The sequence below is a fragment of the Crocuta crocuta genome, unplaced genomic scaffold, assembly GCF_008692635.1.
Source record: "Crocuta crocuta isolate KB4526 unplaced genomic scaffold, BGI_CrCroc_1.0 scaffold163, whole genome shotgun sequence".
Taxonomy (NCBI): Eukaryota; Metazoa; Chordata; class Mammalia; order Carnivora; family Hyaenidae; genus Crocuta; species Crocuta crocuta.
Window position 1 is genome coordinate 1,527,697 of NW_027529533.1, and position 27,127 is coordinate 1,554,823.

General features: G+C 43.2%; 1 protein-coding gene and 1 pseudogene across 4 annotated transcripts in view; both read left to right on the top strand.

Annotated features, from left to right (window-relative positions):
- Nucleotides 1-27,127, top strand: part of NIN (ninein) — a 100,352-nt gene that overhangs the window by 16,998 nt on the left and 56,227 nt on the right. For all 4 annotated transcript variants that reach the window (XM_077761254.1, XM_077761255.1, XM_077761256.1 and 1 more), the window contains exons 4-5: nucleotides 2,191-2,272; nucleotides 14,833-14,993. In XM_077761254.1, coding sequence (XP_077617380.1) covers nucleotides 2,191-2,272; nucleotides 14,833-14,993 — 243 coding nt within the window. The remainder of the gene's footprint in view (nucleotides 1-2,190; nucleotides 2,273-14,832; nucleotides 14,994-27,127) is intronic.
- Nucleotides 21,855-21,955, top strand: LOC144229290 (U6 spliceosomal RNA; annotated as a pseudogene).

Consider the following 27,127-nt stretch of genomic DNA (forward strand, 5'->3'; position numbering starts at 1 on the left):
CCTCCAATATACCTATTACAGTATTAACTACCACTTGCCGAGTAGCTGGTAAGTTACCCTGGAAGTTCTAGACACCTTACATAACTCCCATTTTAATTTCCTAATGCCTCTGTGAGGGAGGTGTTACTATAAATAACAAAGAAGACATGCGATGCTCTTAACACAGTGGCTGCCTGGACTTCCTGTGACGTTTGCTGAGAACATGCACTCCACGGCCGCCGGATAGCTGTCACTCTTGTTCAGTGCTCTGTCAGCAGGGCCTAGGATGGTGCCTGACCCATAGCAGCTGCTCAATAAATATTTGTTGAATGGATCCTAAAATTTAGTTGTTAGAGGTCCCCATTTTTATACATGAACAAACCACAGCTCAGAGAGGTTTAGTAATTTAGCCAGTTCACAGCAGGAAGTCAGTGGCTGAGGCAGGGCCGGAACCTGGACCCTGCCAGCGCAGAGCCCTAGCTCTCTTCCTGCCATCCTGAGGGGAAGGAATGGTTCTAGTCGGAAGTAGTAAATGCCTGGCTAATGTCCACGGGTGGCAGAGCCCTGGGGTCTGTGCTGGTTTTGAACTGGCTGCTGGAGAAGACGGCCTTGCCCCTGGGAACGGAGCCAGGATGCCACGGTGCCTGCAGCCCACACTCTGACTATGGGACAGCAGCAGGACCTGGCCCTTCCCCCTCCTGCAGGCTCTGCAGCGCTTTCTCCACTGTGAACCCTAATCAGTACCGCTTCCTTTCTGCGGTCTCCTCACCTTTTCATTGATTGCACAGCCCTGGCTCTCTGGCAGGTGTCCTGCCTGCCATGACAGATTTCTGCTCTGGCTGCATAGGGTATACTGATTTTTAGTCTATACCATCTAAAGGGACATGATTTGGGAAAGTAATTTGGAGTGATCAAAGTGGACGTGGTAGAAAAATCAGTTAAGTGTTCGACTTCGGCTCAGGTCATGATATCACAGTTCATGGGTTCGAGCCCTGTGTTGGGCTCTGTGCTGACAGCTAGCTCAGAGCCTGGAGGCTACTTCAGATTCTGTGTCTCCCTCTCTCTCTGCCCCTCCCCTGCTCATGCTGTCTCTCTCTCTCTCTCTCAAAAATAGATAAAACACTAAAAAAAAAAATTTAACAAAAAGAAAAGAAAAATCACACCTACTGTGGGACAGTATGGTAAATTCCATAGATAAGACATAAAATTTTTGTCCTTCATTGTTTAGATGACTAATGAGGTTTGTTACTTTTCCCAATATAATTTACCAAGTGGTTTTTATCTGTCACTTCTATTTAAACTTCGAGGCAACGTTTTGTAAGGGTGTCCAAAGAGACCCTTAGCGGCATACGTTACACATTTACCAATTTTGAATTTTATTTATGGGCTTCTGTATAAATAGGTGCCACAATATCAGACTAGAATTATCATGAGAAGAAATACCATCTTTCCCCTCTACTCCACGGTGAGGTCACATAAATTTAAATTATAGAAGAATACACGTGGCCATCAAGAAAACGGCTTTACTCCTTTAAAGAAAGTAATACCCCAGTTCTAACTGAATATTACTTAAATAAAACTTTTGTTCTTTCATCCTTCTGTCAAGGTAATTGTAATTTTAAGAATTCAAGACAATGCTTCCCAACGTTCTTTTATTCTTTGTGTTTGCTATTGATTTCTATTTGTTTATAGAGTCACAGGGCCTTGGGAGATAAATATTATATACCTGCCTCAGGCAAGACTGTATTCAAGTCATCCTCAGACGATAGCTCACTCTCTTCCAGAATCTCTTCAGAGATGAAAGCGTCTTTGGGGCATTGTTACAATGGATCATTTACTTGGGAAGTTTTTCCTAATGTATAACCTAACATATTTCTGTTGTGATCTTGTTCAGAAAAATAAAAGGAGTTGAGTTCAAAACATATCTTTTTCTGAGTTTTTAAAGAGGGTTTTGCTATGTAGCTTTCCCCCTCGGGGTTGAATAAATATTGATGTTGACATTAGGGTTTATGACACGGGGGTGTCAGATATGATCAGCCCACTTTCCCTTCATTGCTTCAGAGAAATGAAGAAAAGGAAACAAAAGCCATTGATGACTCACTTCAAGGCTGTCAGGATGCTAACAAATGCTTCTGGTGTCTTGAAGATGGATTTACTTCCTTAGGCCTGTGGAGACTACTTTGAATTTATTTTTAATTGTTTACTTTTTAGGTGCATTTTGACCAATTTAAAGAAGCATTAATACTTATCTTGTCTAGAACTTTGTCAAATGAAGAACACTTTCAAGAACCAGGTAAGGGCATTCACTAACTTTTCTTCTCTACATTCCCCTTTAAAAATTGCCCAGGGAAGAATTTGGGGACTTTGAAGCATGTCTATGAAAGATTTGGGGCATCTGCCTTTTACAGATCGAGCAGTTATTTTGAGTTACTTGTCTTCTGATATTATCCTAAAAGCCTTGCAGCTGTTGAACACTAAAATGAGGCTTCCCTACCACAACAATGTATTATGGAAGAAATAATTGGATTGTTCCTAGGCAATATGTCAGATGGCGTGGCAATAACTCATTTCTGGAATGGCAGAGTGAAGCTGAATGGTACCACCTTCATCCTCATTTCCTGTGTCCTTGCAAGGAACTGAGTTGGGGGGCAATTTTGCCTGAAAGAAGAAGAGTGGCCAATTTAGAGATAATTTTATTTAGTCTCTAGTTGGTGGATAACCCTCTGCTACAGGCATTATCATGTATTGTAATTGATAGTGTATATCAAAGTGATAGCTCTTGAGGACCATGTTCATTTTTGTATTTTCAGTGTCTAGTAGAATGCTTCACACATGGTAAGTATTCAGTGAATGTTAAGAAATAAACATTACAGGACTTATTACATTTCACTGACTTTTTAAAAAAGCACCATAGATTATAAGACATCACTATTTTATGTATCTCTGAAAAGAATTTTTTTTTTACATTTATAATAGTAAAATGCCAGTGATTTTAAGACATAGCCTACTGTCACAGTGTTCATATCTAGGATGTGTGTGTGTGTGTGTGTGTGTGTCTATCTGTTTTAGGATAAATGAAATATAAATATTTAAAGCAAAGTATAAACAGTGCTGATATTTATATTACAATACAGTCCAGTTTTATCAAATCATTGGTTGTCAGGCTAGGAGTAAGGGTTGGTTATAAACAAGCATGAGGGGATTTTTGGGGTGATGATATTGTCTCACATCTTGATTATGGTGGTAGTTACTTAATTGCTTATTTTTTAGGTGCAGTTTTGAGTTTTTCCAACCCACAGAATTGGGCACTAAAAGGAAATTTATTCTATGTGAATTACACCTAGTATATATTAAAAAAAAAACTGATTGGGGCACCTGGGTGGCTCAGTTGGTTAAGCGTCCAACTTTGGCTCAGATCATGATCTCACGGTTTGGGAGTTCGAGCCTGGCATTGGGCTCTGTGCTGACAGCTAGCTCAGAGCCTGAAGCCTGTTTCAGATTCTGTATCTACCTCTCTCTCTTACCCTCCCCTGCTTATGCTGTCTCTCTCTCTCAGAAATAAATAGAACATTAAAAAAAATTTTTTAAAGAAAAACTGATTTTAAAAAAGATAACATAAAAATATAGTCCAGTTTTTGGGATTGAGGAAAAATCATTAACATTTGTCACTACAAAGAGTCATTCAATGTGACCTATTTAGATAAAGCACAGATGGGAACTCATTTCTTACCTTTATTGGTGATCTAGTTCTTCATCATACCTTCTGGAATGCTCAAGATATGTGTCATATCTGTGAACATTATGCTTAGCAGTGTTTTGGATTCTGGATTGAATCTCCCCTTTCTGCCTATAGCGACCCCCCTATGGAGATAATCTTCAACTCTGAGGCTTGCCAGAGCTCTCTAGAAGCCTCCAGTGAGCCTGTGGGGGAGGTTATTGCCTTCTGGAGATTTTCCAGACTGCTAATAGAATTTCAGTAGATGGCCGCTCCTGGAACATGAGCTTTTGTTCTTACACTGTCTCACATTTTATTGGTATTTTTACTTATTTGAGGTTGTCTGTCATCTTGATAACAATAGTGTAAGACCTAGGGACCCCAAATATAGCCTTGGTGACATCTCCACATTTTAATTAGTAAGAAGAGCCTTGGTAACATAAACATTAAGTTTGTTTTTCTTCTGTGTGCTGATCATGTGCTTTTATGTGGGTTTGGAATGGGCAACTCTGACACTAGTCCATGTGATCTCTTCGCTGCCCTTTCTTCAAAACCTGTATGGTCACCTGCCAGAAAATTGTTATAATAAATGCACAGACTTATGGTGACCCCAGATGTGAAGGGTACCTCCTAGAGTTGTTCAGTGCAAAGATCTAAATAATAGGATGAGGAGGTAGACAATGGCTGGCCGAGTTTGCCAATAGCTGGAAGTAACATTTATGAAGCTAGCCCCAGATGGCGGTGTCAGAGTTATGTGTGTCCCCCACTACTATGCAGGTCGAGACCATAATTTGGATGAGTCTTCCAGGACAGGGCACAGAAGGAATTTTGATAGTTGCTCTGTGTGCTGCATCTTTGGGTAGGTTGTAGAAAACCCTCGTTAGAGAGCTGCCCTGGATCACTGTAAGGAAGCAGCAGAGAACTTACTGATAGCTGTATCCAGCATTTATGGGACTCCTCTAATGTCTGGCCTGGTGGGATAAAATCTAGGCTCGAGCCAGTGCCTTAAAGGGCGGTTTATCTCAGAGGAGGCAGTGAGTCAGCCCTGCCTCCCACATTCCCTGCTTTTTGTTCCTGAACATTTCTGCTTTTTCTGTCTTTTGTCCTTCTCTCTCCAGCCCTTCCAGTTGCTCTTGGGGATCATGCAGTTCTTTCCACTGAAATGTTCTCCCACCCACTCGAAAATGTGATTCAGCCCCCACAGGCCAACTGGCTTGGCTTGCGAGAGACAGAGAAAGAAGGTTAGGACTCAAATGCAGTATCAAGAGGCCACCTCAGTTCACTCCCACCGTCCCCTTTATGATGATAACTATCACCTAAATCGTAGACCATATGATTGTAGGGCCGGAGAAGACACTGGCATCTTCTCATGAGTACCTTGAGGCCCAAAGGGGCACACTGCTTACCTGAAGTCTCCCAGATGGTGGCACAGGAGGAGGCTGAGGGGCTCACCAAGGGCCTCCTCCTCTCTGGGAAGCGTGCTAACCCCCGGTGGGTGAGCTGGGGACAAACCCAGTCCTGTCAGTGCGGCCTGGCCAAAAAAATTCTGACAAGTGGCCAGAGTCAGCAAGAAGGGGTGGAAAAAAAGCAAGTTTCACCTGATCATTAGTGACTGGAATGCCTATGTCTGCAGCATTATTTGGCTTTCTGGTACTTTTTTCATCTTGTAGTATAAGGGCCAGACCTGTGGTTTTTTTTTTTTTTGTCTTGTTTTTTGAAAATCTTTAGACTTTGAGAGAAAAGATTACTGTTAAATGATGGAACGGGACTAAAAGAATAGGGCCACAGTGTACAGCCTTTGAAACAGAATGGGTCATGAGTGGATATTTTATAACACCTAAGATTTTATAAGTTAAAAATACCAGATGCTTTCCCAGACTGTCACATAGAAAATCCAGCTTGATATGATGGAAAAGCACCTGAGGCAGGAATTCTAAAATATTGGCTCTGCTTTTCTAGTTGGGTGGCTTTATATGTCCTAACCTCTGGGGTCTGTCACCTCATATGGGAAAGAAGTTGTACTGGAAAATACTTAAAATCCGTTCAGCTTCAAGATTCAGCCGTGTCATCTCTGAATATCTAAATGACATCCAAATTTATGGAAAAGGCTAGCTTTGTGTTTCTGTCAGGTTTTACCCAACATAAATTGACAGTATGAGGGTCTGCTTGCTAAGGGCAAACGCCCAATGGGTTTCATGCTTTCATATTCCTCTAATAAAAGGCAGTTATATATACATAAAAATGAAGCTATATTAGAATTTGAGAGGAGATGGAATTAAGTCATTATTTCCATAGACTTGGGTTCTGCTATTTATGTCTCTGAGGTACAGTTTCTTTATGTTTAAAATTGGTGTGATTTTTCAAATTAGAGGATTTGCAGCATCATTTTTCCTCTGATAATTTATGATTCTAAGACTCTTAGAAAAGAGCTTTTTTCCCTAAAAACAATTCCTATCTGATTAACGTCACCAGTGACATAATCCCTCCTATCTACATGTCCAATTTAATTTTTAAATTATTTCCCTGGAATAAGAGAGGGGCAAAAACCTAATTATTACTTATTTATTCAATTTGCTGTGGCTTTGGATTATAGGATTGTGTTATGGAGAGGCTGGCACAGCCTCTAAGGTATATGGCATCAGCACGCTGTCCGGGTCTGCTCTCCAGAGATTTTGTCCTCATTCGATGCATCTTGCATTAGATTTCTGTTCAGTCATAGATGTTAGAATAACACAGGAAGCCCTTTCTTTCCCTGATAGGGTTAATGTAAAAGTCTTCCCTTTGTTTACTAGAAAGCGAAAATTCAGATCTGGAAAAGCCCAATCATTGGGAAATTAAGACTATGCATGGTTTTGGTGCAGATGATTTTTAAAAAAACAATATTCCTAATTCCAGGAGCTGCCCTCATGTAATTATTTTTCTTAAGTTTTGAAGAAGCTTATAGATATAAAAAAACAGATACTGTTTCATTCACTCAGCAAGTGCGCACTGAAGCAGGTCTTGTGGCCAGGCATTGGGCTAGACCCTGATTTGTAGCAGTTAAAGATATGTGTTTGCAACTATCTTTAGAGACCTTGGGGCCCGCAATGAAGTCTGGCTGAGGGTGCTGCTTTTAGGAGATAGATACACCAATGGCCCAGCTGCTGTGTTTGGTTGTCCTTTCTCTGGTTGCTACAAAATACTCTAATAACTAGTATCTGTGAGACGCTAACAGTGAAGACCAGGAAATTTTTCCAAAAGTTAAAAGCACAATAAACCACTACCACCACCACCATCAAGAACGGAGTGGAGTCATTTCATAAGTTGAGGGAGAATTGGAAACACTTCCACTGGGAAAACCACACCCACTGGTGGTCATGTAAAATGATAGGATCTTCCTGGAATCAATCATACCAAACAATGAATGGGTACCAAAATTGTAAAAATGCCTTTGGGTAATCAATGCAACTCTCAGATTTTATTTTGTGGAAATATTTATGGATGTACACAAAGATGTATATATAAGGACAGACATTTAAAGTAGTGGGAAATATATATCAAGTATAAATATTTGATAACGTATAGTTAGATTGTGTTGTATCTGTAATCACAGAATAAATAGCAATTGATGTGTGCTATAGAAGAACACTTGTGATGATTTTACTAAGAATATTTATGATTTTGCATGTGCTTTGTTTTCACTAAGGGTAAGAAGGCATTCTTTTAAAAAAATACATTTGTTGGGGGTGCCTGGGTGGTTCAGTTGGCTAAGCATCCTATTTCAGCTCAGGTCATGATCTCATGGTTTGTGAGTTCGAGCCCCGCGTTGGGCTTTGTGCTGACAGCTCAGACCCTGGAACCTGCTTTGGATTCTGTGTCTCCCTCTCTCTCTGCTCTTCACCTGCTCATACTCGGTCTCTCTTTCAAAAATGAATAAAATTTTAAAATATTTAAAAAAAAAATACATGTGTTGGGGCACCTGGGTGGCTCAGTCGGTTAAGTGTCCAATTTTGGCTCAGGTCATGATCTCACAGCTCTTGAGTTCGACTCCTGCTTTCGGCTCTGTGCTGACAGCTCAGAGCCTGGAGCCTGGTTCAGATTCTGTGTCTCCCTCTCTCTTTGCCCCTCACCCACTTGCGCTCTATCTCTCTAAAAAATAAATAGTAAAATTTTTTTAATTAAAAAAATAAAAAATTCATGTGTTGTGCAAAAACCAAAATACGTTAACAAAACAGTTTATTCTGGAGTTGTGCCATTGTTTTAAGTTTATTTCAACTCCAGAGTCTGAGAAGATTTCTAAAGCAGAGACATGAAAATGGTGGGAAGTATTAGCACATTTGTGTGGTCCTCTCATATCAGCCCACTGATAAAGGGGAAGGAGGTGACAAGGGAAGGTTAGGGCAAGAATGAAATGGAGGTGATTTCAGTGTCTGAGATGACGGATTGGATAACATCATTAGGCTTGTGCCACTCATCTTACCCAATACAGAACAATGAGGCCGCGAAAATTTGCAGTGGTTTTGGGGGCTGTGGACTCTCTGACTTCATTGCACTGGCCCTGCCTGCAGGCCCCCAGCCACTGCTGGCTCCACAGAAGTCTGGATGGGGGGACCCACTGGGGTGTGTCGTGAGCTTCCAGGGCAGCAGCCACCTGACAGAACAGTGACCTTGTCCCACTTAGCCCCTTTTTCCCTTCCTCCAGATAAGTAGACTAAGCCTTCATGACATTAAGTACTCATCTTTTTAACAGCTGAGGGTTTGGGTCCAGGTCTGTTTGAATCAAAGTCCAGGCTCTTTCCATGATGCTCTCCTACCCTGGGAATCAGTACAGTCCAGCTGGGTGGGTAATTCTAACATGTAAAATGCTTTTAGACAAATGTGACCATGATCATTATTAAATCAGGAGCTATCGACAGTATGGGTTGCACATAATTCATAGAAGAAAAGCTTCCATGAAAGTTGTGCCAAGCAGTTACTTGATAGAAATAACGTTTGAGTTGCCCCTGGAACAACAGAGAAGATTCACTTAAGTGAAACATGAATCTCCGCCTTCTTCCCCGAAATGGCTCAAGATGCATGACCTTCCAGCAGGGATCAGCAGGCTGACATCTCTAGGAGAAGCCTGGGGAAACAATCCTGTCTTCATTATCAACTCGGAGTTTCTCCTGTTGATCTTGAACGGCTTTAGGGTTGAACAGGCCATCTAGTCAGACTACTCAATCCTGGGGGTTGCCGGCCATGCTCACCCACCGTCCTGGGCACCCTCGTGGGGTGCAGGCCTTGGCCTCAGAGCTTTCCTCCCAGGCAAGAGTAATCAGAGCCATTCCATTCGCTTTGTGTCCTGAAGTGCCTGTCCAGCAAGAAACATCCACTGGGATTGGTAAGAATTGACTGGAGACTGCTCCTAACATTTGGTTCCTGCGTTCACTGAATGCCCAGGTGAACGTGTATATCTTGTGTGGGGCCTACAGGAGGGAGGAGTAGCTAGTGGCCAGTAAGCAGCTGCCCCAGAAAGGCCTGTGTATGCACAGAAGTGTGGGGTGGTGACCCTGTGGCTGATGACCTCCCACAGAGGAAAGGAGCACTCCAGAATGTAGGAGAAATGGCAGAGAATGAATGTTTGAGGGCTTTCCTGATATCTTTATGTCGTTCATTCTCTCTTGGACTCTCTTTTCCCCTTCCCTCGTTGAGACATCCCCTTCCTTACCCCTTTCTTCTTTCCACCACTCCAGCTTACCTCTGCCCTCCTCCCTGGACCCCCACTACACTTTGCCCCTACTTCTCTATCCCCTTCCCGATTTGTTCCTCCTGCTCCCCCTCCCCCTCTCTCCACAGGCCCCTAGATCCCTGCCCATCTTCTTCCCACCCCCTCTCCCTTTCCCCACCTGCACGTATGTCTGTCCCTCCCTCTACCTCTCCCTTTTTCTCTCCCCCTCTTCTCCTCTTGGTCTTCGTCTCTCTTTAATTCTTTCTTCCCTTTTCTCCTATTTAGTGTCAAGTATGGGGTGAAACTGTGCAATATGCATGCAATGGTGGTCACAGGAGGCAAGGAGCTGAGGATGGGCCACGGGGCTGCATGGTGCTCATTTGCTGCCTGACCGCCCTTTCCCAGTGAAGCTTCTTGGAGGTGCTTGTCCTGAGATTTGCACATGCTTCATTTTTGACCCCTTATTTTTTTTTTTTTAATGTTCATTTTTGAGAGGCAGAGCACAAGTGGAAGAGGGACAGAGAGAGAGGAAGACCTAGAATTCAAAGCAGACTCCAGGCTACAAGCTGTCAACACAGAGCCTGAGGCAGGGCTTGAACTCATAAGACATGAGATCATGACCTGAGCTGAAGCTGGATGCTTAACCAACTGAGCCACCCTTGACTCCTTATTTTTAAATGAGTTTCAGGAATCTGTGAGCTCAGCAGAACTGTAATATGGAGGGCCTCAGACTGATGTTACTCTGTGCTGAAGGCCTTTGACTTTGGAAGGCGCCAGTGTCTGTGGGAATGATTGTCCAGCCTAACAGAATGGAGCAGGAGGGGAAGTAGAAAGCCAGGGTCTTTTCAAGCAATTTTTAAAAAACTTTTATTTATTTTTGAGAGAGAGAGAGAGAGAGAGACTGAGTGTGAGCGTGGGAGAGGCAGAGAGAGAGGGAGACACAGACTCCGAAGCAGGCTCCAGGCTCTGAGCTGACAGCACAGAGCCTGACACGGGACTCAAACTCACAAACCGTGAGATCATGACCTGAGCCAAAGTCGGACGCTTAACCGACTGAGCCACCCAGGCACCCCACAGGCAATTTTAAAAATAAGAATATCAGCACCAAAAAGGCAAAGCTCTCTTCTTCATCCCTTAAGTATCCTCAGTCAGTTTTGGGAACAGGGAGGTTTAAATCAAAAGGCGATCGTATATCCATCTTCTCCCGCAATAGGTACAACCTGATACTTTGCCCATGGCAGATGTTCAATAATTAGAAGTGAAAAGAGTCTACCTGATACTGGAGTGTGTCTTTGAAACTCTCTGGTAACTTCCCAGTGTAAGTGCCATGGAAGGCGTACCATCCCAGGTCCCAGGCTTGTGTTTTTGTAAAGAAAGCATTGATGGGATAAATGGTGTTGAAGCTTTCCTGTAACCATTTCTGCTGCCTCTTGGGCCCTCATTGTTTTGCCCTTTGGCCATGGGGAGAGCTGAGCCTTCCAAGTGGAGACCCACATCAGGAAGGCTGCAGTAAGTCTGAGGAGCCAGTGGAAAGTGTGCTCTGTACTCCTCAGCTGGAGTTGAGGCCGGGAAGGGAGTCGAGAGAGGGCTGGATGGGTGTCAGCAGTTTACCCTGTGTGCACAGCTAGCTTATCCCCTGAGTGGTCCTTCCCACTGAGACTGTACTGCAATTTTCCTTTTGTTATAAGTGTAAGACCTTCAGGTCACAAGCCATGCATGTGTATGGTGGTTCACCCTGATTCTAGAAGGTGGACATTATCACAGGTCCAGAGTGTTTCTTCTTGGGACAGATGAAATCTGGAGTAAAGAAAGCGGTGTCTGGGCATGCAGATGTTGTTTAATTTTTAAGGCTGGAAAGAATGATTTCTTTGGTCTTCTGAACTCCCCGTTGAGATCACCCATCTGCTCTGTAGAGACTACTAGTAACTTCCATATTCCTCTAGCAGTCTTTAGGGGATTGAATCAGGGTTTCTCTGTTGTCCCCTACTCATAACCATGTGTTTGATTTATGGAATAAACCCTGGATCATCTAAACTGAGTCAGGTAGGACTGCTTCAAAGCCACTTTACTGTGACTGGTGTGTTTCAAAATAAATTCTCTGAGGATGGGGTCCAAGACTCCTCTAGGCAGGCTTGTCTTGTCTTTCCTTCAAAGCCCATTTTTGTTTTTGTCAAATAGGAGAAATAGAAAATTGAAAGAAGCAAAAATGACTCTGAATCTTGGCAGTCCAGGTAGAATCATAAATAAATGTTCAAGGAAATAAAACACTGCAGGTTCGGCAGTCCTTTATGTATTGTTCGTATCACTGGCATTTCCTAGCCCTTCTTGGAGCATGTGATTGGAGCAGTTACTTCCACTATATGATGTAAGCAGTTTCATTTCTGTTTTAAGTTTATTTATTTTGAGAGAGAGAGAATGTGCAAGAGGGGGAGGGCAAAGAGAGAGAGGGAAAGCGAGAGTCCCAAGCAGGCTCTGTGCTACCAGGGCAGAACACGGTGCAGGGCTTGATCTCAGGAACCCCAAGATCATGACCTGAGCCAAAACCAAGAGTCAGGAACTTACCTGACTGAGCCACCCAGGTGCCCCATATTAACTGGCATAGCTGAAATTGTTCAGTAGTGAACCCTGACATGTGTTAAGTTACATCTGGATGTGCTTTTAAAATATATCAACTTTGCCCTGGGGCTGCAGTTTTCTAAGTCTTTCTTGAGCGCAAGGATGGGGTAGGAGATTCTTTTTTTTTTTTTTTTTTACAAATAGTTTATTGTCAAATTAGTTTCCACATAACACTCANGAGATTCTTTAACTAAGGAGTATAAAAGTGTCTTAAAATTCATTTGGTGGACTGTTGCTGTGGCATTTTAAAGGCCTGGTTGAGATTGATAAGGAAAATCATAGTTTCCAAATGTTTAACACCGTAATTACTGTTGACCATGAATGTCCTCTCTGAACCTCCTTACTTTTGCTGTCTTTCTTCATTTCTTATCATGTAAGTATAATGATGCTCATGCTTTAAGTAGGAGAGAAATATGTAAGTCAAAGAAGTCACTGTAATTGGTTCAGTTAGTCTAATTCTTTACTGGTCACATAGAAGGTTTGGGAAATGCAGTATGAGGTAACATTAACACCCCATTTTTCCTTTGTGCTAATCTCTTTATTCCAAAAAAGAGTATACAGTTCACTAGATTTCTCTAGAAATTGACTTTGTGATATATTTACATTCTGTTAAAGATACTGAAAGTTTGATCACAATTAGTTATAATAATAAAATATAAATAAAAATTTTAAAAACTCTTGGCAATGCAAAAATAAATAAAATTAACCCAAATCTCCCAGGGTCCCTAATGGCTCACAATCTGTTACCTTCTGTTCCCTATTCAAATACACTGCTGTTCCCTGTAGGGCATGGAATATTTAGTGGTAAATAACTGGGGGCCACTTCATCCACAGGGAGGTTGTGGAGTAAATTACATTAGGTTTTTTAAGATGGCTGCTTTGTGCCATTACTCTTTTTTTTTTTTTTTATTAATTTTACCAAATNAACTGACTGAGCCACCCAGGCGCCCCTGTCCCGTTACTCTTTTCCTCCGTAAAAGCGCAGTACACAGTAAGGGCTCCTTTGCCATTTCCATTCCCAGACCACGACTATTCTCACACTGGGAGACTGTCACATTCCATTTTCTGATGTTGTAAGTTTTTCTTTTAATCTTTTCCAACCCCCCNTGTTGTCTGCCAGTAAAATTTAAGAATGTGTAATAAATTAAGGATGGTTCTACGTTGCCTCTTTATCTGACTAGCATCTGTGGGTGTCAGCTGCCAACAAGTAGCTCGGGTGTCTGGGCCGCTCCTGAATACTCCCAGACTGACACACTCTCTCCTGATGAAAGGTACCTTCAAACGTGCATGTGATTTTCAATCTAAATTGCATATGCTTAAACTCTTCGTGTAAGGGAACCGCTCGACCGATTACAATGACTTGGCTGGGACTTTTTAAAAGCTGGATATAAATATTGCTGGAAATTATAAAGCAAGCATAAATACTTCACTCTGAGCTGTGCTGAGCGTTTTCAGAATGCTTCTGACCACATCTGTGAAATCTGAGCTTCGACCAGAGGAAGGGCATGGGGGTGCAGGGAAGAGCAGAGTTAGTCACACAGGAACGCCTGCCCTCCCATGGAAGCTACAAAGTAATGGCTTAACCCTTCATGTGGTTTCAGTGGTAGTAAAGGAATGGTTTCGACCTTTCAGTTCTTATCTAATTGACCATCCTGGTTTTGATGATGTGTGTATATAACCTCATTTGAAAATCGACATGTGTGAATTGAGACCTGTTTTGTTAAGATGGTCGTGTTCAAATAGAATACACATTATGTTCTCTAGAGAAACCCTATGCTTTTGTGGGTGATAAGAACTGAAATCAAAGCATTGCCGATCTTTTGCATTTTAATAGGATATTCTCCTAATTCTGTGCCAGGTGCTAAAAAGCCTCTATATCTAAGATGGCATGTGCATTGAGTGAAGTATTTATTCTCTTGCTTTAAAGCTATCCATTGTAGAGAAAGGTCAGTGTGTGGTGGTGGTGGTGGTGGTGGCAGCAGCGGTGGCAATGGTGGTGGCAGCAATGGTGGTAGTGGCAGTGGTGGTCGTGAACATGGCGAAATATTGAACCTGAGACATGTTACATCAAAATGCTGAGGGCCTTCTTTAAGGTCAAGAAATAGCCCTCACCTTATGCACGTTCCATTTTATTTTGTACAACACCAAACTCATGAAGAGAATAAAAACATAATGTAGCATTTTTCTTTATACAGTTTTGCCTTTACTATTTTATTCTACAGCTTTTAATTTTATAATGAGATCTTGATGCCAGGTTTCATGTAAGTGATGAGCTGTCATTAATTTATTAGGATCCACTGTGTCAGCTTCTTTGTTCTGTCATCCCGCTTGTCTGATGGATCAGAAGGTGGGATGGTTAACAAAGGAGTCACTGAGGTACAGGAGGGGTGTGTGAATACTAACAGTGCTGATATGGTGTCCGTTTTATCATTATTTTCCAAGACTTCCTCCAGCGCGTCTCTTTGTCAGTATGATCTCCCCCTCTCCCTTTTCCTCTCTCTGCAAGATACCAGCTTAATAAACAGGAGAACAAATATGACCCCTTGCTTTATCCTGATCTTAATTATGTACTTTTAAGTCAGACGCTTCTGCTGGCATTGCATCTCTCTCATCGTATGCAGAGATGAGCTCCAGGCGCTGTCAGTCATTCAGAAATTAGAAGCTGTGCTCTGCATCTGACCTGGTGCCTCACACACGCCCACATCCCCGCACAACTGGCAAACAGTGGTGGTTTATTTTGGGGCTAGTATAAGAGGCTGCATCTGACAGCTGTGAGTGTCAGCTAAGGGCTGAGACTGTCATGTAATGTGGCCTCAACTCTTGTCTCCCTGCCTAGACTGTTCCCTAGAAGCTCAGCCCAAATATGTTAAAGGTGGGAAGCGTTACGGACGAAGGTCCTTACCTGAGTTTCAAGAGTCCGTGGAAGAGTTTGCAGAGATTGAGCCCCTAGATGAAGAAGCACGGCCTTCGCACACCCCAGCCAGTGATCGCCACGAGGTAAGGAATTGGACAAGCACATCCACTTGGACCAGAGGTGCGGTGATGGACAGATACCCCTGCCATGGTGGTGTGGAGACAGGAAACCTGAGGAGTTTATGGCTCTTCTCAGTTACCAGCTACTTGCTAATCTTATTACTTGGTCTCTTGGATATAGATGGCTAATTTTTCTGTTGTTTGAATGTTTCCACCTCTGTTTCAACCCCTGGAGAGCTGACATTTCTGTGCAAGCTTTATGTGCATATATTTTAAAATTCAGTTATTTTCCTATTCTCTGGGGTCTGCCACCTCGAGCACTTCTTAAGAGAATGTCTCTCTTCACGGCACCGTCATTTTTAGTTGTCTAAAAAGCTGCCCCCTGCCCCCCCCATGCAGTCTATAAAACAGCATCAATGGCAGGTAGGAAACAACAGCGGTGCGCTTAGGCAGTTTGAAAGCTGCGCCTTCTCTTCCCTGGCGGGGTACAGCAGCTTTCACACTCGGTTCTTGTGGCCTCAGCAACCATCACAGTTCTCCTTCCTGGCGCCAAGGTCCTCCTGGCCTTCCAGCAGTCAGATGTGCCCGCTTCCCTCATCTCCTTTCTTTCCCTTTTACGCATCACCGTACTTTATCAGTGAAGGAGAAGCAGTAACATTTCCTTTATTCTTTCCTTACGGCTCATTTACCAGCATGCCATTTATAGAACATGATTGAAAACGCCATGCTGAGCAAGCTCTAAATATTTCTTGCAAATCCCAGCTCAGACTGGGGATGCAAATATTTCAGATATTAACATAAGCTGGGAAAGAGACAAAGTGCCTCAACCTTCTTAAATTGTCTGTAGATGGTGGATTGCTGGAGGTGTGCGCGTTTGTGAGAGTTCATTGCTGTCTAACGCCCGTGTTCAGCTCATTAAAATCCACAGGAAGCTTGCTCCAGTAATGACCCCAGCAGTCAGACATCTAGCATCTTCAGCCTTCCAGAATGCCCACAGACCCAAAGGTAACAGAACCTAGGTACTGAGCAAAAATGAAACCAGCGAGAGCACATCAATTTAGAAGACACAGGACTGGTGGTCTATTGATCTGGGGAAGTTTGCACTATTGTTTTAAAGATAAGGAATACCTGTCCTCACGCCAGAAGTAAAGGAACAGTGGTAGACCTGTGAGAGAGAAGAGAGGAAGAAAAGCAGCTAGAGAAGAGGGAGAAAAACCTGCCAAATGGCGTAAGGCGGGCATGGGTGAGAGGTGACAGCTGAAGACAGAAGAGGACATGAGAAACAAGGAAGAGGCACCTGGGGCTGAGCAGGGGCAGAGGCTACCTCTTTTCTTGAGTCCCGTCAGTTTCTGACCCTTTCTCACGTCCCTGGGAGATAGGGCCCTTTCCCCAATAAAACACATATACTCACGTGCACAAAATTTTGCATATGCAGTTTCAGAGATGTAAGTAATTTGCATAGCTATTGCAGCGCTCATAATATTTATCTTGCTGTCAGGAAGGGTAGCATTTTATTACCTAAAGTCTGTTTCATAACCCTACGTAATGTAGAATGTATCTGAGACACTTCTCTATGGACCAAAAAAAAAAGTATGTGTCAACACTTCTGGGGGTATTTGGACCTTTCATTATTTGGAAAACACTTTGAAGTCTAGTATCTCTTTTCTCCAACTACTTTCAGTACCCAAGGCATTATGATTTGGTGCTCAGAAATTAAATGATGACTTATTTTTTTTTGGTAAGATAGTTTCTAGTTATGATCTCAGGATACCCAGAAAATTTCTTGCGCAGAGCTCTTATATCCTTGTTTTATCTTATCTACAGAATTCCAGTGAGATTTACTGTTTAAAAGTGAGACTTTGGGCTCCTGGATAAATAAAGATAAGTGTTGGGGCCTGAGTTCGGGCAAATTCTTGCTGCTGTGTCTTGGTGAAAGGGCATGTTGGGAGAACACATTTCACCCCCAATATTCAGCTTGTCCTTACTCCTTCAGAACCGCTTGGGTGGGACTTTTTCAAACTGTATATAGAAGCTTTAGTGTTCAACTACCCCTTTCACCAGAGCAGCAAATAGAGGCCTAGAAGGGTCCTTTCTTTCCATGTCTGTCCTCCTTGAAGACCCCCTACTGACCCGACTTCCCGAATCTGTTACATCTGGCCCCCGAAACGCTACAAGGGCACCGCATAACCCCCTTTTACCTTGTCTTTTTTAAATTGTTGAAGGTGGACTCAAACTGAATACTCGCCCAGATGCTTTCTTGCCTAACAATGAAGTGTTTTATGAGCTGAACTGGGCCTGTCAGTTTTCACATCGATGCATCACTGTAAAAAGTCAGTAGCCTCACGTGTGACATTTTTGAAGCCCCTGTGGACAGCAAGAAGGGCCTGTCCAGGCTTTGTTAGCAGTAGGTCACACTCGCTGCCTTCACACATACACACGGTCCGGTGGCTTGATTTCCACGGGATGTCTGCCTTCACGGCATACCGCTGGGTCAAGACAGTATTCCTGTTTCCTGGCCCATTTCCACAGAAGCCTCAGCAGTTTCGGGCCACTCAGCTGGCCAACAGAACTTCACGCTCTGGACAGCACGTGCTCACACCAGAAATCCCCTGGTCTCTTTGGAGTGCCGGGTAGCCTTCCTTATTCTAGAGTCGCTCCCAAAAGGTGAAAATCCTTAATGACCTGTAGGGTTTACTTATTAACTTATAAGCATTTCAGAGCCTGTCAGGAGTTCTTTACTGTTGGCTTCTTTTTTTTTTTTTTTTTCCCCCTCTTTTGGTTGCCCGAGCCCTTCTGTCTCCTGCCCTTGGGTGTTAAGAATTTATTTCTCAGGTATATTCATTACCTGTGGTTCCTACTTCATCTCAGTGCCATTGGGCAGTATTGAAGGAGGGAGCAGGGATGGGTGTCTCCTGATGTGAATGATGCATCAGGAGTAGTCAGCTGGGGAGCCAGACATGGGTCTTCTTGGTTTTGACTGTGAGTTTCCTTTGACTCCTGGCTCAGGGAAAGGTGAGGTTCCTAGCTTGCCTTCAGAATGCGGTTTCTCTTGCTCTCAGACATGCCAAAGTGTTCTTGAAGTGACTTTAGAATTTTTTGATGAAGTTGAAAGGACTTTAACCTGTCATCAAAAGTTACATGGAGAAGCCTGGCTGTTGCTCCCCAGCAAGGAGGCTAATCTTTGCTCCAGGATGAATCAGTGTCTTTTATCTGAGCACTTGGAGAGGGGAGGGCAGTGGAATGGAATGGGGTTACAGACACCTGTAAAAGCTGCTCTCGGGGTGGCTTGCTTCCTTCTAGGAGCTCCTCTTATAGGGATAAGTGAGCAAACGATCATCTGAAGGGATAAAACAATAACTCCTCCCCAGGGAGCCTGGGTGGCTCAGTTGGCTAAGTGTATGACTCTTGCTTTTGGCTCAGGCCATGATTTCACAGTTTGTGGGTTCAGTCCCCACACCGGGCTCTGTGCTGACAGTGTAGAGCCTGCTTGAGATTCTCTCCCTCCCTCTCTCTCTGTCCCTTTCCTGCTCGTGCACTCTCTCTCACTCTCTCAAAATAAATAAACATTAAAAAAATTTCTCCCTCACGCCTCTCTTCCCTCTAGGATTATTCTGTAATAGAGAAGTTGCTTTGGATCAACAGTTTGGTCCTCTGCTCCTGGTTAGTGACTCACAACACTTTTTTCTGCATCTTTATTTGGGAAGGCCTTTTCCTATATGTACAACCAAAATGATAGGTAATTCTCAGTAGTGGTACTTCTCTGCAGTCTACCTGTAACTCCACCCTCCTGTCCCACCCAAGAAAACAGAAATACAGATACTGAAGTAAGAGTGATGCTATTATAAAGTTTGCTCTAAGCAACTACATTTATTTTATTATTTATTATTGAGAGAGACAGAGCATGAGCATGGGAGGGGCAGAGAGAAGGGGAGACACAGAATCTGAAGGAGGTTCCAGGCTCTGAGCTGTCAGCACAGAGCATAACGCGGGGCTCGAACTCACAAACTGTGAGATCATGACCTGAGCCAAAGTTGGACACTTAACCGACTGAGACACCCAGATGCCCCAACTACATTTATTTTATTTTATTTTTTTAACGTTTTATTTATTTCTAGGAGAGAGAGAGAGAGAGAGAGACAGCATGAGCAGGGGAGGGTCAGAGAGAGAGGGAGTCACAGACTGAAACAGGCTCCAGGCTCTGAGCTGGCAGCACAGAGCCCGACGCGGGGCTCGAACCCACGAACTGCGAGATCATGAGCTAAGCGAAAGTCGGACGCTTAACCGACTAAGCCACCCAGGCACCCCCAACTACATTTATTTTTAACGTAAGTCCCATGTGAAGCTTCAGTCTTCATTAGTTACAGTGACCTGGAACCCCTCATATAACCATTCGTGGCACACCATTGTGACGTGGTGCCTTGGGTGAGAGGCTGCTTGGTGGCTGTGGGGTAACAAATGATCCATTCACCACATTGGCCTCATCCTCTGATTAGAATGTAGTAGAATAAAGCTTGCTATGAGGTGGTTTTGATAGTGCTCGACTTTTGTTTCAGACCATATATGTTAAAAGCCCTAATAAAAATTGTATACATATTAATCCTCTTGATCCTATCCCCAGCCTTAATTCTGGCAATTGGATTCTTTCCTGCTGAAACAGAAAATATCTAATCTAGCTAGGAAACTTGCCTCCCCTACCTCGTCTAGTTCACAAGGCCACAAAGCCATCGCATAGGGAAGGACCACTGTAGTCTCCCTAAATTCTCAGCACTATAATGTGTATTTCAGAATTTCGTTTGGAAGTCCTGAAGCAGAATGTGCTAATTTCACAAGTGTCAGGTAGGTTCCACCATGAGGCTGAAAGGTGCCTTCTTCACTTTCCAATTTAGTGTGTTTATCTGGCAAATGGATTCCCTTGGGAGTCTGACTTCTCATCTCAGGTGGTATTGAAAGGAAAGTGGTGATTTTTTTCTTTTTTTTTTACGGGATCATTTTCACTCAAGGCATTTCAGTTTGACGTTCTATTCTGAATTAATCCCAACTAACAAAGGGCACATTCTCGATTCCAGTGTAAGATGTGATTAATGAGAAAGTTTGGGTGGTTGTTTTTGGTTAAGAGACAGAAGTGAGATTTTAGTTTCCAGAGAGTACTTTTTTCCCCTTTTTATATGCATACCCACAATGGCTACTGAACTGACCTTGAATTTTGTGATTTCTTCTAAGGATAGGTGGAAGTGGGGAGAAGCAATAATGCCCAGTTCTATTCTGTATGACTGAGACCTGGTAGGAAAGGTTGTTCAATGAATATAATTAGGGCAGGACTACTTTGCTTTCTGCCCTCGTTGAAAACAGAGGACACCTTGTTAACTGTTTTCCTCCACAGGGAATAAATCAGGTCTAGGAAGATTATTATCGAGAGCAGGTGGCTTTCAACAATTATTTCTTCAACTACAGACAATAGTGGTGTAAGCCAAAACTGTGCGGTTGAAGTGAGGACCTGAGAGAAAAGTTGAAGCTACTTGCTTCATTTGCTCAACAATGGGGTTTGCTCAGCAAGTCATGTCTTTGTGTTTGGACAGTGGGGGTAGGACAGGAGTGGCAGTGGCGGTTTAAGAACTAAGAACAATCCCCCAAACTGATTTTACTACCTCACATAAAATCAGGCTTCTTCTAGAAGTGGGAAACTGACTTCTAGGCCCCTTATGTTCATTTTCATCTATGTGTTTCTTCACAGTTAGTCTTCATGAATTATTCATTCATATTGTCTGGCGTAAATACTTAATTCTGGGCAAACTTCTTAATAACTGAGAGAAGTTCTGGAGGAGCTTTTGTAGTTGAAATGTACCTGTGGTCCCATTCCTCCTGTTAGATGTTTTGTTCTAGTCTTTGACAAAGTAAGCATTTTCATTACTGATGCCACTTCTTTCCGTCAAATGATAGGACATCATCAGGATAGTTTTTTTTTTTTTTAAATTAATGGATTTCCAGTGTTTCCCTTGATTTTTCTTACATCTATTAGATCCTTTGGCTATTCCCAGAGGTGAAACACTCATTCAAGATGCAGTTGTAGATCACTTGAAAGTGATGTAAAGAAGCCCCTTCAAAGCTAATAATCTCTCTCATTTTAACACAGACCGCCCTGTCAGGCTTGCAAGCTGTGCTCTTCTGCTATGGCTTCCTGACTGGATCAGAGGGAATTCCCTGGGCCTCCAGCTCCCACCCCCACCTGCTTCCAGGTCAACAATTTCCAGTATTTATTTATGAACTAGAAAGTAAAACAGACAACAAATTGAAAATGAACAAAGTTAAGTTTAATGATAATAGTAACGTTTTCCAACTATACTGTTAAGTGTATTTTCCAAACGGAAAACACTGTTCCTTATCTACCAAGAGCAACTCTTACCATGAGCAGATACAGTAAAAAATCCCTTTAGGGACTTTGAAATCCAGTGAACCAAGAACACTCCCCGACCTTGGTAGGAGAAGAGGCTTAAGGCTCAAATTCTTTTCAATTCAGCATTTCTTCACTGTTGCCAAACTGAAGACTTTTTGCAATGTAGCAGGACTCATATAAATGTGTGTGCAGTTAAAAATCCTACATTCACTCCTGGTGTCCCCAGTATTGACCTGTAGATTTTAATTGCTTTAAATTTTTTTAAATGTTTATTTATTTTTGAAGGAGATACGAGTGTGAGCGGGGGAGGGGCAGAGAGAGAGGGAGACACAGAATCTGAAGCAGGCTTCAGGCTCTGAGCTGTCAGCACAGAGCCTGATGCAGGGCTGGAACTCATGAGCTGTGAGATCGTGACCTGAGCTGAAGTCGGACACTCAACTGACTGAGCCACCCAGGCGCCCCAGCTTTTAGTTGCTTTTAAAGATAAAGGAACTGTGCTCGCTTCGGCAGCACATATACTAAAGTTGGAACGATACAGAGAAGATTAGCATGGCCCTTCCGCAAAGATAAAGGAACTGATTCGCTTTCTAGTTATGACAGCTCTGCAACTGCGGGGCTTATCTGTGGGTTCAGAGCGGAGGGACTGGGGAGCTGGGCCGGTAGGCTCTCTCCATTGCCCATTTTGCATTCAAAGGCAGGATGACAAAAATGAATTGAAGTCCCAGGAGTGTGTCCCTACAGAAAGAGGGGCCCTGCTGGGCTTGCTTGGCTTTCAGTACCTGGCCCAGAGCAAGGGCTTTATACATATTTAGGACTGTTAGTTAAATATGCCACGGATGCCATGTTTTTCAAAGTCCTCACGTTTTGGTCATAAACACCCTTCTAAACTGAGTTCTGTTTGTGTTTTTGCAGACTTCCTGTGCTTGGGTAAGTGTGTCGCTCTTGTAAAATGGACACTATAGCTCAATTTGTTTGGGGAGCTTTGTTATTCCAGCAAATTTCCTTCCTCTTCTTTCTGGGCTTGCAAGGCTTTCCCCTTCCAAAAAAAGAAAAAAAAGAAAAAGAAAAAAACATCTGCTTAAGGCTGCTGAGGTCGGTTCAGCAACCTCTGCTGGGAAAGAATAGCCCCGTGTGTGCCCCCATAATCGTTTTAATTAGCCATACATTCTGCAGGGCACAAGGTCTACACTGGAGCAGATGGCTGGTGGGGGCTGTGATGGGGCTATTGTGGGCAGGGGCCTCGCCGGGCCCGCAGGCTGCAGATGCCGGCCCGGCCTCAGGGCTGGGAGCCCGGGATCCAAGAGGCTCAGGCCATCTGCTCTGGAGTCCAGCAAAGCAGGTGGCCTTCCAGAGAAAGCATTCCTGAAAGTGACGTCGCTGGTGTAGCCTGCGTGTGCAGGGCACCCTCATCTGGCTGTCGGGCAACCAGAGAGCTGGCCACAATGGCCAGGGTGACACTGAGATGCACAGTCTATGGACTGGGCTTCCTTTGTCCGCCTGGGGTGGGGGGCTGCCTTCTGTAGTAGCCATTTTGGGGCCAGGCAACCTCTGACCCTCTCCCCTCTAACTGCTCTCAATGGGGTCGTTGGCCAGCACACTTGGTATGGTCATAAGGAACACAGGCAGTCCCCGCCAGCTGTGGCCACCCAGGGGACCCTCTCTACAGGGGGAGGGTGCCTAGGGAGCCCCTGCTCCTAAGCTGAATCAAAAGTTGATTGCTTCATTACAATTACTATGTTCAAAGCTATGGTTCTACAGAGCCTCTTCTGGGTTTGTTCTTAAAGCTGACAGTGGTCTGTCGTTTCTTTTCTCTGCCCTTGTCCTAATTTTGGACACACAAATAGTAGGAATAGTAATGGTAATATTTATTTATTTAACAAACACTCAGCTCTCGAGTTACAGCAGGCACCGTTTTACATGCATTCCAAATATTAGCACACCTTAGTAGGCAGGTACTGTTACTCACTTATCCATCAGATAACTGAGGCACGCTGGCAATTAAGTAATGTGCCTGGGTTTGAACAGCAGGTAAGTGATGGAGCTGAAACTGAACCTGGTGGTCCAGCTCTTGAGCCCAGATCCTTTTTTTTTTTTTTTTTTAATGTTTATTTATTTATTTTTGAGAAGGGGCAGAGAGAGAGAGAGAGAGAGACAGACAGAATCTGAAGCAGGCTCCAGGCCCTGAGCTGACAGCACAGAGTCTGACACGGGGCTCAAACCCATGGAACCGTGAGATCATGACCTGAGCTGAAGTCAGACACTCAACTCACTGAGCCAGCCAGGTGCTCCTGGAGCCCAAATCCTTAACCACATCTTTGTTTTGGCTGAAATCATATAAATAGCTATCACTTCCTAAGTGATATGCCTTCGTGTCTGCGCTGGGCAGCTCATCCCCACTTTGGGCATGAAGTAAGGTACTAAGTAAGGGGTCACACCTAGTGGCAGAGCCAGGCTGAACCCATGCCCTCTGTGCTCATGCCCTCTACCGCTTTGCCTCCAGAATCTCACAGAATGACTGTAAAACATTTATTAACATCCATTCCTCCAGTGATAGGTAATCTAAGATTTCAGGGGAAGAATTCAAAATCCTTTTTCATGAATTAGTATTGAGAACACATGCCAGCAGTTGTGCCTCCCGTCTTCCCCATTTTTCCAGAGATTCTGAGATTATCTCCCTTCCAGTGCTCATGGCTGATCTGTGTCTAGAGGCCACCTGCCAGGCTTTCACTGTGCTGGGTAAACAAGCGGCAATTAAAAGACCTTGTTCCAGAATGATGCCTCCTTTTATTGGTGGTGGTCCAGTAGGCGAATGACCTAAATCCCCCCAACCTTCTAACCTGCCATCCCCTCCCGCCCCTGCTGCTTTTTAATTAGAACTACGGGCGCCAGGCAGTGAGAAAGAAAATGAGCTGTGAATGAACGGAATCTCCCCCCATCCCACCCCTCGAAATTGCAATTTAATAACAAACATTCGGCCTCCATGTGCTTTCTTCCCCCTTGTTAAAGGAACAGACCCTTGGCAGAGACTGGGGAGAAGCACAGCAGTGTTTCTGGTGGCTAACTCCATCTGCAACTGAAGCGGTCTCGGGATGGAAATGTAGCCATTTAGTATATGTTTGCTTCTAGCAGGGCTGTTCCTAGCTGGATCTCTAGTTCTTACTTACACAGGGCCGTGGCAGAAATGCTTGGGAAGTTGTTACTCCTGGAGATTTTTTAACTTACCTGCCACCACTTTCCCAAAGAGTTGTGTGAAATCATTAAAGCTGCCAGTGCTGCCTGGGGCTTGAGAAGGCTGTGCTGTGCCTGATGCCATTGGGTTAAGCTGCCTGAAGGATGGCCATGGTCTCAGTCCCCAGTTTGGGTCTCCGGTGTCCCTGATCTCTCCACACTCTGAAGCTCAGGAGGCACTGGCGTCAGCAGCTTTCACCCTCCTGACCAGCACCTGGGTTCCCCCGCTAGGCTTCCTCTGTCTCAGGTCACAGAGCAGATGCACACTGCGAAAGAACTTTGCCTTTCTCTCCACTCCCAGATGACAAGAGATTCATTTAGTGAGAATTAGAAGACAGGGGGGTAAAAAGAAATAGTGAAGTTGCACTTGTTTATATTGCACAAACATTTATAATAGCAAAGGAAATATAATTGTTTCCCATATTCCCTCAACTAAATGCATCTATTTTTAATTTCTATTTCCTTCCAGTCTTTGTCTAATTGTATGAATATTTTTGCCTGTGGTAGTCATAGCAGAGATGGTATTTTTGTTCTGGTCTTTCATTTAACATTTCATGTGATGTTTTTCCATCTCTTACATGGTTTTAGAATTATACTTTAATGACTACATTATGCTGTTCAATTGTACTTTGTGCTCCACTGTTGAGGATTTACATTGTTTTCAGTACTTTTACAAAAAGTGCTAAATGAACCTATCTATGCATATGCTTTTCTCCTTTGTTTTATTGTCAATGGAAATCATATGAAATTATTGGGTCAAAGAATGTGAACATTTGCAAGGCTTTCAAACATGAAGCAATTTTCTTTACCAAAAGAGTAATATCCATTTCCACTGCTACTAGTAACATATAAACAGTCCTATTTTAATTCATAATCCTGAAGGTAATAGGACTCATATCTTAAGCACTGCTAATTTAATGGGAATAAAGGGATTTCCTGGTTTTAATTTATACTACTTTGCTGTTGAAATGAGTCTTTGAATATTTGCTGGACTTGGCATTTTCTTACAAATTTATATGAGTAACTGATATTTCCCCCAGGCCACCTAAATTAACGCCTTAAGTTTAAACATGCTAATGAAAATAAAATCTGCAAAAACAAATTTAATATGTACTACATAAACACACATACAATAAAAATGAGATTTTAGGGGCGCCTGGGTGGCTTAGTCGGTTAAGCGTCCGACTTTCGCTTGGGTCATGATCTCGCGGTTCGTGGGTTCGAGCCCCGCGTCGGGCTCCGTGCTGACTGCCAGCTCAGAGCCTGGAGCCTGTTTCAGTCTGTGACTCCCTCTCTCTCTGACCCTCCCCTGCTCACGCTGTCTCTCTCTCTCTCCTAGAAATAAATAAAACATTAAAAAAAATTTAAAAAAAAATAAAAAAAAATAAAAATGAGATTTTACAGTGCTTATTATGTGCCAAGCACAATTTTAAAATATGTACCACTTTATTCCCATTTTATAGATGGAGAAACTGAGGCAAAAAGCAATTAATAAATTTGTCTAGGCCAAATTCAGTAGGTAAGGAGCAGTCTGGCTCCCATGTCTGTGCTGTCACCCCCATACTCTTACTAGTTTGGGGGTAAGAATCAGGGAAGGAGAACAGAAGTACTGACCTAAGAACTGAATCAGGTATAGGGGCGCCTGAGTGGCTCACTGCACTCCGTTAAGTATCTGACTTGATTTCTGCTCAGGTCATGATCTCATGGCCTTGAGATGGAACCCTGCATTGGGCTCTGTGCTGAATGTAAAACCTGCTTGGGATTTTCTCTTTCCCTCTCTCTCTGTCCCTTGCTCGCTCACTTGCTCTGTCTCTCAAAATAAATAAACTTAAAAAAAGAAGTGAATCTGATATAATCACCCAGCCTCATTGACTCATGAAATATTGGAACAGTATATTAGATCCCCTTGCTCCTCTGAACTAATTGCTCACTATTTAAAAATAAATGGAGAAGTGAGCAAATGTAAGAAATACACTTTTCTGTAACTATACACACCTCATTACTTTAGGAATTGTCACCAAGGGTTTTTTTGAAGGTGTGTTTCTCTTTCAGTTCCTCAGACTGGATTAATTTCAGTTGACTAGTCTTCAAATTTGCTGATACTTTCTTCCTGTCATTTCAAAGCTGCCATTCAAATTCTCTAGTGAATTTTTGCATTTTTCCATCTGTGTGTCCCAGTGGGGGTTCCCTTTATTCATGGGGTCCAGTGATCCTTATTCTCCTGTTATTTTTCCTGTCTGTTTGTGCTGTTAAAAATCCTCCCCTGCTTGTGATTTAGTATTATTTTGACCAATGGTTCTTAGATCATAGAAACCTATTTCATTTGTTGTAAACACATTTAAGGGATTCCATTTTAGAGTGCTTCCAAATTATATGCTGAATAATGAATTTTCATAATTTGGGGATGTGAAATTATGTAGTATTAGGATAAGAATTTAAATCTTTGCTCTGTGGGTAAGGAAACAAATATACTGGGACAGGCAGGATGCATTTTTCAGTGGCTCTTTATTGATTTAAATCATTTTATACGAAAACAGTA